Source organism: Homalodisca vitripennis, chromosome 7 (assembly GCF_021130785.1).
Source record: "Homalodisca vitripennis isolate AUS2020 chromosome 7, UT_GWSS_2.1, whole genome shotgun sequence".
Lineage (NCBI taxonomy): Eukaryota > Metazoa > Arthropoda > Insecta > Hemiptera > Cicadellidae > Homalodisca > Homalodisca vitripennis.
In genome coordinates this window covers 105,464,335-105,479,853 of record NC_060213.1, presented here as the reverse complement: position 1 = coordinate 105,479,853, position 15,519 = coordinate 105,464,335, and the positions used below count along the sequence as shown (strand labels likewise).

General features: G+C 34.3%; 1 protein-coding gene across 5 annotated transcripts in view; it reads left to right on the top strand.

Moving 5' to 3' along the window:
* The window catches only part of LOC124366135, a 45,737-nt gene that overhangs the window by 14,521 nt on the left and 15,697 nt on the right, over positions 1-15,519 (top strand). For 4 of the 5 annotated variants that reach the window (XM_046822433.1, XM_046822436.1, XM_046822431.1 and 1 more), the window contains one exon: positions 2,047-2,146. In XM_046822433.1, coding sequence (XP_046678389.1) covers positions 2,141-2,146 — 6 coding nt within the window. In that variant the 5' untranslated portion in view covers positions 2,047-2,140. Of the gene's footprint in view, positions 1-185; positions 326-2,046; positions 2,147-15,519 lie in introns of those variants that run through there. The other variant, XM_046822432.1, reaches the window with a different exon arrangement.

Genomic DNA, 15,519 nt, shown 5'->3' with positions numbered 1-15,519 from the left:
ACATATAGATTTTATGTGACTCGTAAAATCAAGATGGGAATTCAAAGTGACTCCAAGCATTTTTAGAGACCTGACCATAACTAAAGTTTTGCAATTCAAAGTAAATGAATGGTTAAACATTCCCTTTGAGAAACAATGTATCTGACTTAGAGAATATAAAAAATCCAGAGAAAAATCATCACACACACTGTGCCTTAGATTATGGTTGACATGGCAAAGTTCAATGTACGACACATGCTAACATGTTACGGTACTAGTGACAGAGGTGTTAATTTATTGACTGCCCACTTTAGTGGTCTGGAGAGCCTTCTGTCATCATGAAAAGGTACTGTAGCTCTCTTTATAACATTAAAAGTATTGTACGTTGTTATATTGAAAGAAAGTAACCTATCAGAAATCAGTACTTGTTTAACAAACTGTAGTATTTAGTTTTTAGAAACGAGGAACCAATGTGGTGTTTTACTTAAAAGAAAAATTAACCGTTTTACTTAAACCCTCCAAAAAAACTGCATAAAAATCGTTTAATTTCCAGTATTCTGTTAGATAATGTTGATGTTGAAATGTAAATAAATAATTTAATTAATGGTTAATTTTGATAAAAGTGTGAAACTCTCATAAATCTTATTTATATTGTTAACAAATGGATTTTAACAATCGTGGTGCTTATCAATAAATTGTTGTTGCTGATGAATGTTATGAACTTGGGATGATGACTTATCCATACAAATATTTTAAGATTTACAGCAATAAGTGTAATGGATGTATGGACCTTTTTACTTGCCAAGTCTGATTGTTTACTAGTAAGCGTCATTACTAATTAGTCGTTCAATGACCAATGACAATCAAAGAAGTCTTAGTTTGTCAGGCAATTTTAGTTTAATATTTGAAGTTTAAGTTGACTGAATATGACTCCATTGTTTTGATGTGGTGATAACAGAAAAACTCACTAGCTACATAAGTCTAACTAAGGTTTATATGATTTCTTTTTACAATATATTCTCATTGTCATTTAGTAATGCAAATGATTTAGAAAGTTGTGATTACATACCTTGAACTAACAGAAAAATTTGTATTAGTTAATATTTTGAGCCTAGGTTCTCTCTGAGAGTATCTCCGAAGTGGATTCTGTAGAGGATCTGTTAAGACTTAAACGACCATGCATTTTTCCCTCTTAGTTTTGATTCTGAGAACGCCTATGTCACAATTCAACGCCCTGGCCAGTTTGCCACTGAACTGATCATAACTACTATATCATAGGTTTTCATCTTGGTCTTAAATTTTTGTAAAAGTAATTGATATAATCTATCACTCATAAATAAATAGTTTTGTAACTATTCAAAGTTTTAAAAACAGAATGGATGAAGTTCACGATTTGATACGATACTTAAGTTATTGGTAAAAGTATACTTTTATTTTCTCAAAGAACAGAATGTTATTATTTCTCTAATATAGTTGAAGAAATAGTCTGATTACAATACTTTAAACCTTAGTTTCAACATTAAACTTTCAAGCAATATAATATCAAGATAAAATCATGATTTCTGTGGGTCTATTTTTAATGACTTTAAGAGAGCTACAGTAAAACAACCTTGAATTTCACCCCAGTCTCTAACACTTTTATTTTTGGACATAGAGGATGTCTCATTTTAAAGACATTATTAATACACATCAAAATGCTTTTTCGTTTTTCTTGTAGATTGAAATGTTTGAATATTCAAATTATGAAGTAAAAATCATTTAAAGGTTGTTTTCTGAATAGCCAATACAAATATTTGTTTTAGACTAAAAGCATTTGTATGTGTATTAATATATCTATAAAATGAGACTCCTCCCATAATTCTACAATTAAAACTAAAGGCGCAAAGGTGGTTGAAGGCTCTTATGAGGTTGAAATCAACAGTCAGCTCTGAAGTTTGCATAGAGTTTCATACAGTTACTACAAGATGTTTTAAGGTACAACTAGAAATTAAACCATTTTCAAAATTAAGTAAGGCAATGAATTCTTTGGTCGTTCTATCACAATCAAATACTGTGCGTCTGTTGTAGGATTACCATTCTTCTGTTGTTGGTCTACCTGAATGTAATCTGCGATGGCTCTGACCGGGAAAAGAGACACCTCAGATTCCCACCACAGAGTATCATGCAGGTAAATAGGTACCTCTAGAGAAAAAAAGCTATGGTGAAAAACAAACAAGAGTGAAAGATGCAAGTTAGGTAATCAATCACCTAACATATAGTTTTTGAACCAAAAATTGAGTACGCTTAAATTGTAAGAAAATTATCAGACTGTAATATGTACAAAGTAGGAGTACGTTTCACATGGTGTGTAATAAGCTTCACTGAGATGCATGCAAAATTTAAAGTCTATAGCTCATTTCAGACAAGCCCCGGCAGACAAAAGAAAAATTGTGCCAGCCTACAGAGTGATATGGTTCAATAACAATCAGTCAAATCCCATGGAGTGACATGCACAATCATCAAACTCAATTTTGCCTATATAAAAATGAAGCGTCATCCAAAATTTCAAATCGATTGCAAAGTTTGTCCCTTACCATTGCCATTGTTAGTAACATTGTATATGTACATTAATCTTATGTTGTAAGTTGTAACATCAATCTCTCCAAAGTACAAAGTACCTGTAGGAATGATCTCTAGTGGATGTATCCATTTATGGATACCTCGAGTTATAAAAATGGCTGCACTAAAGATTTTTCTTATCGTGGTGAATTATTTTTTCATAAAAAATTTTCATTTTCAATTTTATTTATTGTCATTTCTCAATTTTACATTGCTATAGACAACGTCAAAAAAATAAAATGTATAGTACATTACACTATACAAAACATACATACTGTACTACACATTATGTTAATTTAAAATACATAATAATATACTGTAATTAGTCTAAACATGATCATGAGACTAAGGTAAAGTCCAAACTGCCCAAAGGGCTGTACCATCCAGACACATTTAAGTGCTTATACAAAACATGGAAAGAATACTACAATAGATTCAGGTCAGACCAAACAGAAAAAGCCATCTTCAGAGACAAACTGCCACACATCCACCTATTCTAAGGTAGATTAATATTTGTTGTAAAAAATTGCTCAAGTGAATAAAAGGCCTTACTTATAAGCCAACATGACAATTTACATGAATATGGTTGAAGTTCTAAACTTCTGAACTCTAGTGGCAGTTTGTTAAAACACTTAATTTGCAAATGTCTATGACTAGCTATAGTCTTCTGTAGCCTGGAGGAAGGTATAATAATATCCTGTGCCCTTCGAGTATAATAGTCATGGACCTCATTAAAACAAACAAATTCATTTTGTTTTTTCTTTACATGTATTAAATTTGGAAATATAAAAATGGAAGGAACTGTCGATTAATTAGCGATGGTCCAGTTTTGATTAAATTTTACACACAATCGTATTTTGTGAATATCTGCCTTTGTAACTTGCAAAGTTATTTTCAAAACCTGTTGTTTTTACTATAACATTTATGAAATGTCTACATATAATTTTGTATTAAAAATATCAAACAAAATACAAACTTGTATTTACAAAACATGCTACATTTTCACAAATCTTTTTACCTATTTTAATTAAATATAATTATTTTCTACCCCATTGCATGCCAATTCTAATACAACACAAACCAAATATCCATGAAAATGTAGGTTGAATATTTATAAAATATACAATTTAACAATAATAATGTTCCCAATATTCATACAATTGTTCTCAAGTTTGTAGATCAAACATTACTGCAATTACTACAAAATTTTATAGAAAGATTCTATGTAGCTTCTGTAATGAAACTAAGAAAACCTTTTTACAAACTAAGGCTTTAATCAACAAAATTCAACTAGATAACCTTAGATATTCAATCAGAATTTATAAACAATTACCTAATATCTTCTTTAAAAATAACAGATGATCTAGTTATGTTTACAGTGTTTACCATACTATTTAACATTAAAATATAAATGTTTCTATATTGGCAAATATAATATTGGATGTTATTTCCCTGATTTAAAAATTTAAAAATGGAAAACTTAAAACATCAGCCAGGTGATCTGGTAATAGCAAAGTTAAAGGGACATGCTCCGTGGCCTGCAATGATTGAAAATGTGGAAAAAAAAGGAAACACATTTATTTTCAATGTAATTTTTTATGGTTCCAAAGAAAAAGGAACATGTAGACTAAGTGAACTATCAAGTTATACAGAACAAAAACATAAAATCCCTCAGGATAAAAAGCAAAAAAATGAAGTCTACGCCTTAGCATTTAAAGAAATTGAAGACGATTTGAGAAGTAAGCAAAGAAAACACTGTAATAGGGGTTCTCTAAAAAATCATGTTATCTCTCCTGCGCTGAATAAAACTACAGACTTTCCATCTCCACAACCGAAAGCCGGTGAAACTCCTACAAATAATTTACTTACACCTAAAAACAAAGCGACTAAACATCAGAATGTCAAAATCCAAACCCAGCTTTCACATTCTGTTCATAACATGGAAACAAATACTTGTAATAGGTTCTCAATCTGCATGTCAATAATGGAATCAAAGTATATTACAGATGACTCTATTGAGTTATACTATAACATGCTTACGTCAAAAATAGTTAAACAGGAAATATTGTTGATGAATCCCGTGGTAACACAAGCTATCAAATGTTTAGAAGACACTAACACTATTGTGGAGCCTCTTCAAATTCAAAACAAGTCATTCATCTTCTTTCCTATTAGTGACTCGCCTGCCATTGACCAAGTAGGGGGATCTCACTGGAGTCTTTTGCTGTATGTAAAGGGACATGATGAATTCTTATACTTTGACTCAATTGGTGACTATAACTTATCACATGCTAAACAGGTGGTAAAAAAGATATCTAAACACCTGGGCTTGGGGGAACTTACACCTATAAACAAAGTAGCAGTACCACAACAAAGCAATGGAGTGGACTGCGGTATCTATATGCTGATATTTGGCGATATACTCATCCAATGTATCATTAAAGGGACAATTTATGAAATAAAAAATAACCGAAGAGATTTCTGGCCAGACATCAAAGAAAGTGATATATTAACCAAGCGGGCTCAGTTAGCTCTACTGTTACATAACAATAACTTTACCACACTCAGACCCGACACAGTTGCTGAAATGATGTACCAGATGCCCACTCCTACCCCTACACAGGATCTTCTGGGATATTCAGCACTAGAGGGCTCCATTGATCATACTCCTGTAAGCTGTACGGCTGATTCCAACATAAACATAAATAAAAATTGTAGATATAACATGGATAAAAATGCTACCAACCTAAGAAAATGGAACGAGGTGAAAAAGAGGAAAGGAAATAAAAAAAAAAAAAAAACTAAACAACAAGGCTCAAGGTCTCACTGTTATTCCTTTAAGTGGCAGGTTTGAAACTTTAAACATCACAGAATGCGACTCAAAAGAAAGAAATGTAGCACAATTTGGTAATGAAAAAATCTATTTAAAGCAGGAAAAAGAAAAAAAAACATCAATCAATAAACCAATATCAACAGGCAAGAAGAGTAAAGATGGTCGAAAAACAATGGATGTTGAATTTTATGCAGACAGCCATGGAAGGGGTCTTCCTGAAACAATCGGTGCCTGTAGTGGGGGTAGGATTAGAGGGAGTGGTCTGGTTATGCCCGGGGCTACAGTCTGCCAAGTGTACAGACAAGCTGAAGGAGCTCTTCATCGACCCATGGTCATTATTGCAGGGACGAATAACATTCTTAAAAAATCAACTGAAGAAATCTACTCTAACTTAGAGAGGAATTTGCAGAGCTTAACCAAAGAAAGAACTGTACATGTAACAACAATTCCTAACCGCTATGATACAAACCCGATTGATCCAACACATCACGATATAAACATAGCAAATAATTATATCAAGGAAATTGCTGTAAGAATGGACAATGTGCACATCATTGACTTGGACGAACTTGGAAGAGATCATTTCACTCGACATGGCCTACACCTAAATTATCGAGGAAAAAAGAAACTATCTTATATGATAATTGATTCCCTGGAAAAAACCTTCAAATATCACAAAGGAAAAAAACACCTAAACATTGAAATAGAACTTCCATCTCAATCTTCAACCATAAAACCCTACTCTATCAACATAATTGAGGCAGACATGAAAAAAATAATAAGACAACACCAAAACGATCCTACAGTAGCCTTTGCGCACGCTATCTCTAACGATTTAGACCATGAAAGAAACATGAGTGCTGGGGTTGCTGTAGTTTTTAGAGAAAGTTTCGGAAGACCTCAAACCTCTGACTTTGTGGATACAAAATTAACATGTCAGACACTTAAGAGCGGAGCAACAGTTTACAGTTTGGTCACTAAAGAAAATTACAATGGTAAACCGACCCAACAAAGTTATAATGAGGCTTTTGAACAATTGATCAAGGACTTCAAGAATAAGCAGCTAAAAACCCTCTAATGTTCGCCTATGGGATGTGTGCGTGACCTGATAAGACTGGAAAATTTATGTGAAAACATAACCCGCCTTCAGCAAACCACAGGTGCTACAGTCTGTGTAACATCCTATGACCAACCATCTGCGAGAAGGAAGCTGTGGCATGGTCTCACTCATACCGAGTTTATGGAGAAACTGCGACAAGTAATGAATGACTCGAGAAGTAAAGCAGCAGCCCAAACAACTACTACAGTGAACTCGCCCTCTGTCAGCCCAATCAGACTTAGACCCACTCAACTTGGAGACAACGCAGACACCACACAGAGTCCAGTGAGCCCGAGGGTGGTGCCAGGCTCTCAAGAGTACAGCCAAGTAGTGAGGTCTACGCTAGTGAGTGATGTGCAGAAGCAGAGTAATGTGTCTAGTGTTAAGTCTGACCAAGTTTCACAAAAATGTACCATAAACAAGAGTAATATAAATAGTAGTATAACTGATAGTACAGGATTAGTGGAAAATGTTAATTTAAACTGACTTTAGGTGACAAAGATAATGTATCTGCAAACTGTAATTCTTTAAATAACCCAAAACTAGCTTCTTTCAATATTCACTCCAGTTTGATAATGCACTATAACATTCAAGGTTTTAACCCCCATAAGATTTCTGAATTATGTTTATTTTTATCTCAGCTAAATTCAAAAATTAAAATAATATCTATAAACGAGCACTGGCTTAACAATTATTCCATTGTGTTATTAGAAAACATAAATAATTTTAGAATAGCTGATTTTTATGTTAGAAAAAATTCATTGAGAGGAGGTTCATGTTTATTGGTAGAAGCTAGTTGTAAATATAAAGTTTTGAATAATATCTCCTTAGGTTTGAATCAGGATTTAATATTTGAGTGTTCCGCTGTGGAACTCATTGATTTAAACTCTATTGTTATATCTGTATATACAATTCCTAATTATGAGGTAAAGAAATTATTTTTTGCAAAGTTTGAAAAGCTTCTCTTCTTTTTGCAACAGCGAATGAGTAATAAATCAATTTTTGTCACAGGCGATTTTAATGTAAATATTTTAGAAAATAGTATATTTTCAAGCAAGTTTAAAGAATTAATAGAGTGTTACGGGTTTTCTCTACAATTTGAGGAACCAACTAGAATAACCCAGTCTTCATCATCCTGTTTGGACAACATTATAACAAATAAAAAATACAATGCTAAGATTAAAATCAATATGGATTTAGGGTTGTCTGACCATAATGCTATCTTTTTAAATATACCTGGTCAAAAAAAAAAAATCCAAAATCCGAACAAAAATGATGTTGTGATCAAAAAGAGAATATATTCAGATATTAATGTTAATAGTTTTGTTCACTGCTTGGAAAGAAGTGGTATCTCAAATTTTGACCCAGCTCTTGATGTTAATAAAAATTACAACAATTTTTTAAGTAACTTCATAATGACATTGAATAATATCTTCCCTCATAAAACTTTTAAGAGGACCACCAAGACTAAACCGGTAGTCTTGAATTGGGTTACTCTGGGTATTGAAATATCTAGTAAGAAGAAAAGGGAACTTCATTGGGAAGCAAAAATATACAGAAATCCAGAGTTTTTAAATTATGTCAAGTCTTACAAAAAAACATTCAAAAAAGTAGTAAAGGCAGCAAAAATAATGGCAAATAGCGCCTACATAGTTCAATCTGAAAATAAATCTAAAGCTGCCTGGCAAATTGTAAATACAGAACTTGGCCACAATAGTATTAAAACTAAAACTGGTATTGTATTGAATGGGTCCAAGGATGGAGAAGACATTTCTAGTCCTCAAGTTGTAGCTGAGAGTTTTAATGATTATTTTTCAAATATAGTTTTAAATACCAATGTAAAGAGAGCCACCGTTAATGGAGTTCATATGTCAATGAAGCTCACTTGTTGTGAGGCTGGGGTTTCATTGTCTAGCTTCAACCCTTGCAATATTAGTGAAATTACTAAAATAATGTTATCAATGAAAAATAAAACCTCATTAGGATGGGATGAAATACCTATCAAGTTGATAAAAGCCACTGTTCATATAATATCAAGGCCCCTCACATTAATTATCAACCAATGTCTGAGAGAAGGAGTTTTCCCAGAAAAATTGAAATATTCACAAATATCACCAGTTTTTAAGAAAGGCTCAAAAAAGGATTTAAGCAACTATCGCCCCATATCAGTTTTAAGTAATCTGTCAAAAATATTTGAAAAAGTAATTAACTTAAGACTTGTAAATTATTTTGAAAATAATCACTTACTTTACAGTAAACAGTTTGGTTTTCGCAAAATTGTTGGGACAAGGTCAGCTCTCACAGAATTTACAAATGAGGTGATGGTGGCACTTGACAGGTCGCAGGCTACAGCGGGTGTTTTCTGTGACCTGTCTAAGGCCTTTGACTGCGTGGACCATGAAGTATTGTTACTCAAATTAAACGATTACGGTATAAAAGAAAACTGCTTTAGTCTGTTGAAATCTTATCTCACAAATCGAAAACAAAGAACTGTTATATTGGATAACAATTCAAAATTTTTTTCTAATTGGAAGGATATATCTACAGGTGTTCCTCAAGGTTCTATTTTGGGTCCCCTTTTATTTTTAATTTATGTTAATGACCTACCAAGAGCCATAGATAGAGACTTAATCTTGTTTGCCGACGATACAACAGCATTAATAAAAAACAGATTAAATACTGAGCTCCCTGATTCAATTTCAGATGTATCTAATGCTATGGATTCTTGGTTTAGTGCTAATGGTTTAAAACTAAACATTGATAAAACCCAAATTATAAAATTCTCATTAAGGAAAACCGCTGAAACTTTAAATGTTCCAAATTTAGTACCTTCTCATAAATTTCTGGGAGTATTTTTTGACGAAAACCTTAGTTGGAAAGTACATTTAGAAAATGTAAAAAAGATTAGGTCAATATCTTTTGTATTTTTGCATATGAGAGACTGTGTCTCCCTTGATACCATAAAAATTATTTATCATGCATACGTAGAGTCAATCCTGAGATACGGTATAGTTCTGTGGGGCCAATCCTCAAATATCAAGTATGTTTTAAATATCCAAAAAAGAATAATTCGCATAGTTACAAACTCCAACCCACGTAGTTCATGTAGAACTCATTTTGTAAATTTAAAAATTTTAACAGTAATAGGATTGTACATCCATGAAATTTTAACTTATATTCACTTTGAAAAAAATGCTTTGCCAGACCATCTCAGGTTTCAGCATAATTATAATACAAGAAATGGCCTCGTTTTAAGATATCCATCCCATCGCTTAGCTCTTTTTCAAAAAAGTCCTATATATGCGGGGTTGAAGCTGTACAATGGTTTACCTGCGGCATATAAGGAAATGAACCAAAAAGAGTTCAAAGAAAAATTGAAAAATGAACTATTGAACACAGCATTTTATTCATTACAAGAATATTTTGAAAGTGATTTGTATCTTGGTTTTTAGGATAAGTATTTTATTTTCTCTGTAATTGTAAATTAATACTAATTGACCTTATTAAATTTTCATAAGGTTTGACGATGCACCTGTTTTCTATATGTATGTACATATTGTAAACGTCTTGTGCAAATAAAGTATGTCTATGTCTATGTCTATGTCATGGAGTAAATTATATAACATTCTCCCCCACTGAATTTAGGAGGTAGTCATTGAAACGTTCAGGGATCCTTCTTATTCTTGATCCTCTTCGAGGAGAAACTATTTTATTTTCTTGATTGAACTGTTCAGATTCAACTTCAGCATCTTTTGAAGAATCTTCCTTATTTCCTTGTGATGCATCTTCATGTTCATCCTCCACCTCCTGTTCTTCCGACCAATTGGATAAGTCTGTCACCATTAGACTTTTATCACCTCGGGGAGCTAAGTGTTTTAGTGAAACAGTAGATTCTCTTCCATTGGGGTAACGAATTAGTGCGTATTGTGGATTTGCTTCTACTAATTCAACTTCATCAACTAGTGGTTCGTATTTGCTGCTTCTTACATTTCGCCTGGTTAGTACTGGACCAGGTTGCAGTAACCATGCTGGTAGTGAAGTACCTTTAGTTGATCGGTGTGGATGTATGAACATTCTCTCGTGTGGAGTGCAGTTTGTTGCTGTGCATAGTAAAGAGCGTATCGAATGTAGAGACTCTGGAAGTACAGACTCCCAGTATCGTTGGTCCAGTCCTTTGGATTTTAGTGACAGTGTAACGGTCTTCCATATAATTCCATTATACCTCTCAATTTGTCCATTTCCTGCAGGATTGTATGGACTGGTTAAACTTGTAGCAATCCCCTTTTGATGAAGATATGTCCTTATTTCATTAGACAAAAATGATTTGCCTCTATCAGAATGGATGTAATTTGGTATTCCATAAACAGAGAACAAGTTTTCCAAACATTCTATCACAGTACTCGAAGTCATCTCTTTGCAGGGGTAAGAGAATGGGAAGTGAGAGTACTCGTCAACAATATTTAACATATAACGATTTCTACTTGACGATGGTAGTGGTCCTTTAAAATCAATATTGAGTCTTTCAAAAGGTGAAGTGGCCTTTATCAATGTGTTGGTTTGTTTGTGGAATCTAGGTTTGACCTCTGAACAAATAGGACAAGATAAAGTCATTGATTTGATCTCATTCAAAGAATATGGCAAATTCTTGCTGCGTACCCAGTGATAGAAACGCGTTATTCCTGGATGACAAAGAGACTGGTGCATTTCAAAAAGTTTGTTGTCAGTCGTAGAGGCGTTACAGATCCGAGAGAGTGCGTCTGCAGAAACGTTTTCTTTACCAGGTCGATATTGAATGTCGTACGAGAAAGGAGAAAGCTCTAGTCGCCAGCGCATGATTTTGTCGTTTTTAATTCTGCTAGAATGTTTTTGGTCAAAAATAAACGACAAAGCTTTTTGATCAGTTAAGAGAATAAATTGTCTCCCTAACAAAAAATGTCTCCATTTCTTAATAGATTCTACGATGGCCTGTGCTTCTCTTTCTACTGTTGAGTGTTGTTTTTCACTTCCAGACAAAGTCCTAGAAAAGAAGGCAACAGGACGTCCATTTTGGCTCAGTGTAGCAGCTATTGCAACTCCTGAAGCATCAGTTTCGACTATCAATTGATTTTCCGGTTCAACAGTCACAAGAAATGATCTTTCTATATCCTTCTTAATGTTTTGAAAATCACTAGCGGCAATGGAGGTTGGTTCAATAGGAAAATTCTTACAGCTTACTAAGCTTCTAATCTTGTCAGAAAACCTTGGTATCCATTTGGAGTAGTATGATAACAATCCAAGTGTTCGTTTAAGAGAAGCAGCATCATGAGGCAGAGGCATGTCCAAAAGTGGTTGTAATCTCTCTGGGTCGGGACGTATAGTTCTATTTCTGATTTGATAACCAAGGATAGATATAGTATCTTGAGCAAATTTACATTTCTTCAAGTTCAATGTTAGATTGTATTTCTTAGCCACAGCCATAAACTTTTCTAAATTTTTATCATGATCTTGTTTACCCATTCCTCCTATTGTAACATCATCAATATATGCGAAAGTACCTTCGAGTCCTTCTTCTGAAATAATCTTATTTATAGTCCTTTGGAAAGCGGACACGCCGTTGGTTACTCCAAAAGGAATGCGTTTGAACTGATACAACTGCCCATTAGCTTCAAAAGCGGTAAGTTGTTTTTCATGCTCTGGAATTGGTATCTGATGATAAGCACTAGACAAATCCAATGAACTGAAAGTATCAAATTTAGCAATTTTTAACACAAGTGATTCGATATCTGGCAAAGGATAAGCATCCAATAATGTAAATTTATTTACTGTCTGAGAATAGTCTATTACAAGTCGTTTCTTGTGGTTTTCATTTTTGGTAAGGAGCACTTGAGCTTGCCATGGAGAAACACTTTCCTCGATAACACCATCTTTCAGAAGAGACTGTATTTCACATTGTATAAATTTTTCATCTTCCCCAAAAAACCGCCTTGTCTTAGTCACAACAGGTCGACAATCTTTAGTCATGTGCTGAAATAATGATGGTGGTTCCACATTAGCACAGGCAACGTTACAAACGGAGAAAGATGATCTTGGTCCCCCAAAGTCTACAGTAACATTTGTATGTAGTTTCATGATATCATGTCCTATCAGTACATCAGTACATAACCTTTCAATTACAAGCATTTTGATTTGTTTGTAAGCATTGTCTTGTACATACAGATCTACCCTAACATACCCTTTAATTGGTGAAACGAGTGATGTAGATGCCATCGACACCTGTTTGACTTCTGGAAATGTTTTAAGGTTGTTAGCCTTTACAAAACTACTATCAATAAAACTATCAGAACTTCCAGTATCAACTAAAAACTTAGCAGAAATTCCATTTACATTTCCGGATACAATTGCTTTAGATAATACTTTGGGTGTTACTGCTGAAGTTATTACGGGACATGTTAAAGAGGCTGAATTTATCTTACCTTTTTTAAGATTCTTAGATAAACAAACTCTGAGAAAATGACCAGTTTTCGAGCAACCTTTACAAATAGCATCTTTTGCAGGGCAGTCATCTCTTGAAATATGTCTTGCTCTTCCACAAAAATAACATTTCTGTCGGAGTCCGTGTGCTGATACAGCAGCAGCAGTAGAATTGTCTTCCTGAGTTTTTAGTTTGTCTGAAGGAATCTTTAAATTACTACTCGTATCAACGTTGTGACAATATGATTGAGGTACCTCTGAAGTCATGGAATAAGCGTCCGCATGTTTCTGAGCTGACTCTAAGGAACGAGCTATTTCTTCAACTTTTTCCAAGGTTAAAACGTTATGTTCCAGAATACGTTGTCTGATTTGAGAAGAATTTAAACCACTAATAAAGGCATCTCTGATAGACTCATCACTATAGGTTTTAGCATCGACATTTACGAAATCACACCCCTTTAAGAGATTTAAGCGTTTGCAAATAGTGATTTATTGATTCTCCTTCTTGTTGTTTATGATTAGCAAGCAAGTGTCTAGTCTAAAGTTTGTATAGTATTGTTGTAACCTTTACACTCACTGATAAATTCATAGTTTTCATAGGTTAGAAAGTTCACTAGTACTCCAAGTTTCTTATCTTCTTTAACTTCAGCATTTTCTATGAATGTATTGAACGTTTGAAACCAATGTTTCCATTGTTTAGAAGCATTTGTTGTTTCAGGGCTGCATGCAAATTTCTCAGGTTTCAGTAGTTTTTCCATTACAGAGTATTGAATTTAGTATAGCAAAATTGTTGATTAAATTGTAATGAAACTAAGAAAACCTTTTTACAAACTAAGGCTTTAATCAACAAAATTCAACTACAGTAGAACCTCGGTTAACCGAGGTAATTGGGACCGAGGGTACCTCGGATACGGCGAACCTCGGATAACACGGAACGTAACCTAAAAATCGTTACCCCGGGGCTAAAAATAGCTCAAGATATACTAAAACATGAACAAAAGTTATTAACTGAACTGTTGTTGTTTAGTTTATTAGTACAAGAAATGTTATTAGTACGCAATAAAACGTGAGAGGAAACGGTAACACTCACAATACTAAACACTGTTTTAATATAACACTCAATTTATTGCACAACTGAATACGTATGATATAGGCTACACAATGTACAGAAGTTTAGTTTACAGTACAGTATTCCTGTTTACAAAATTAAATCAAAGAAATGAAAATTAATTTACTGTACATTGTACAAAAATAAACAAAGTAAGCTAATCTTTTTTTTTCCCAAAGAAATCAGTTATTGTTTTTTTGACTTAGATTAGAGGATCTTAGGCTAGCCGCCCTGTTGCGCCAGCGTCGCAGCCAAACTAAATTCGTTTGTTGTTGCGGTTTCTTGTTGTTCAATGTATGCCAGTGCTCCCTCGATCGTTTTCTTAGACCTTCTGTATGTGATATTTTCTCAGTCGCCCCATCAGGTTCATCGCTGTAAAAAAAACTTTTGTTTTAACGTAACCGTAACGCAATCAAAAGGCAGCAGTTGGAATTGGTATGAAATTAGTTTTGGATTGATGAATGGGGGCAACATTTAACTAAAGTGTAACAAATATACTGTAGTTGTGTTAAAAAATTGATGTTGGATTATGTTTTTATGTTAAAATTTTGCATAAATAAAAAATCAAAAACTTACTTGTCATCATCTTCTGGTTGGTTGAGCATCTGGATAATCACGTCATCAGTTAGGGGGCCTGATCCTCATCTCCATTGATCCATTCACTGATGTCCTCTGCACTGATGGGCTCAGCCACTGGAAGGTGGTTACAAAGATTCACAAGCTCTTCATTTTCAGGAGGACATGCTCTTGGCTGGTTTTCAGGAGCAGCTGTCCCTCTTGGCGGCTTGCCTTTTCAATTCCGAAAAGTTTGCGCCATGACCTTCTTATAGTGTCCTCCCTAACGTTATCCCAAGCTTCTGACACCCAGTAGACAACATCTTTCATTGTGATTAACTTGAGAGCATCAGTGACACCCAGCCCGTCCTCTAGCTTCTCTCCAGTAGATTTCTAAGCAGCCTCTTTTTGTAGTTTCGCTTAAAAGTTTCTAGAACTCCCTGGTCTAGAGGCTGGATGAGGGCAGTAACGTTTGGAGGCAAAAATAAGGCTCTAATGCCATCGCTGACTAGCTCATCAGCATCTGGATGGGACGAAGCGTTGTCAAGAATAAGAAGGGCCTTGCGAGGGAGTTTTTTTGTTCTCCAAGAAAGCTTCAACGACTGGAACGAATTCCTCAAAAAACCATTGTTTGAAAATCCGCGAGTCCATCCATGCGTTTTTTTTTCTGGTTTGTGTATGTGCTGGGAAATGTGTCCCACATTAGTATTTTTAAAAGCACGTGGCTTTTTTATACTTGCCTATTACAACTGGTTTTGAGTTTCAAACTTCCTGCAGCATTGGCACATCCTAAAACTGTAACTCGATCTTTAGATTTCTTATACCCAGGAGCTGATGTTTCCTGCTGACTGGCTAAAGTTTTTTGAGGGCAACATTCTGAAGTTAAGGCCTGTCTCA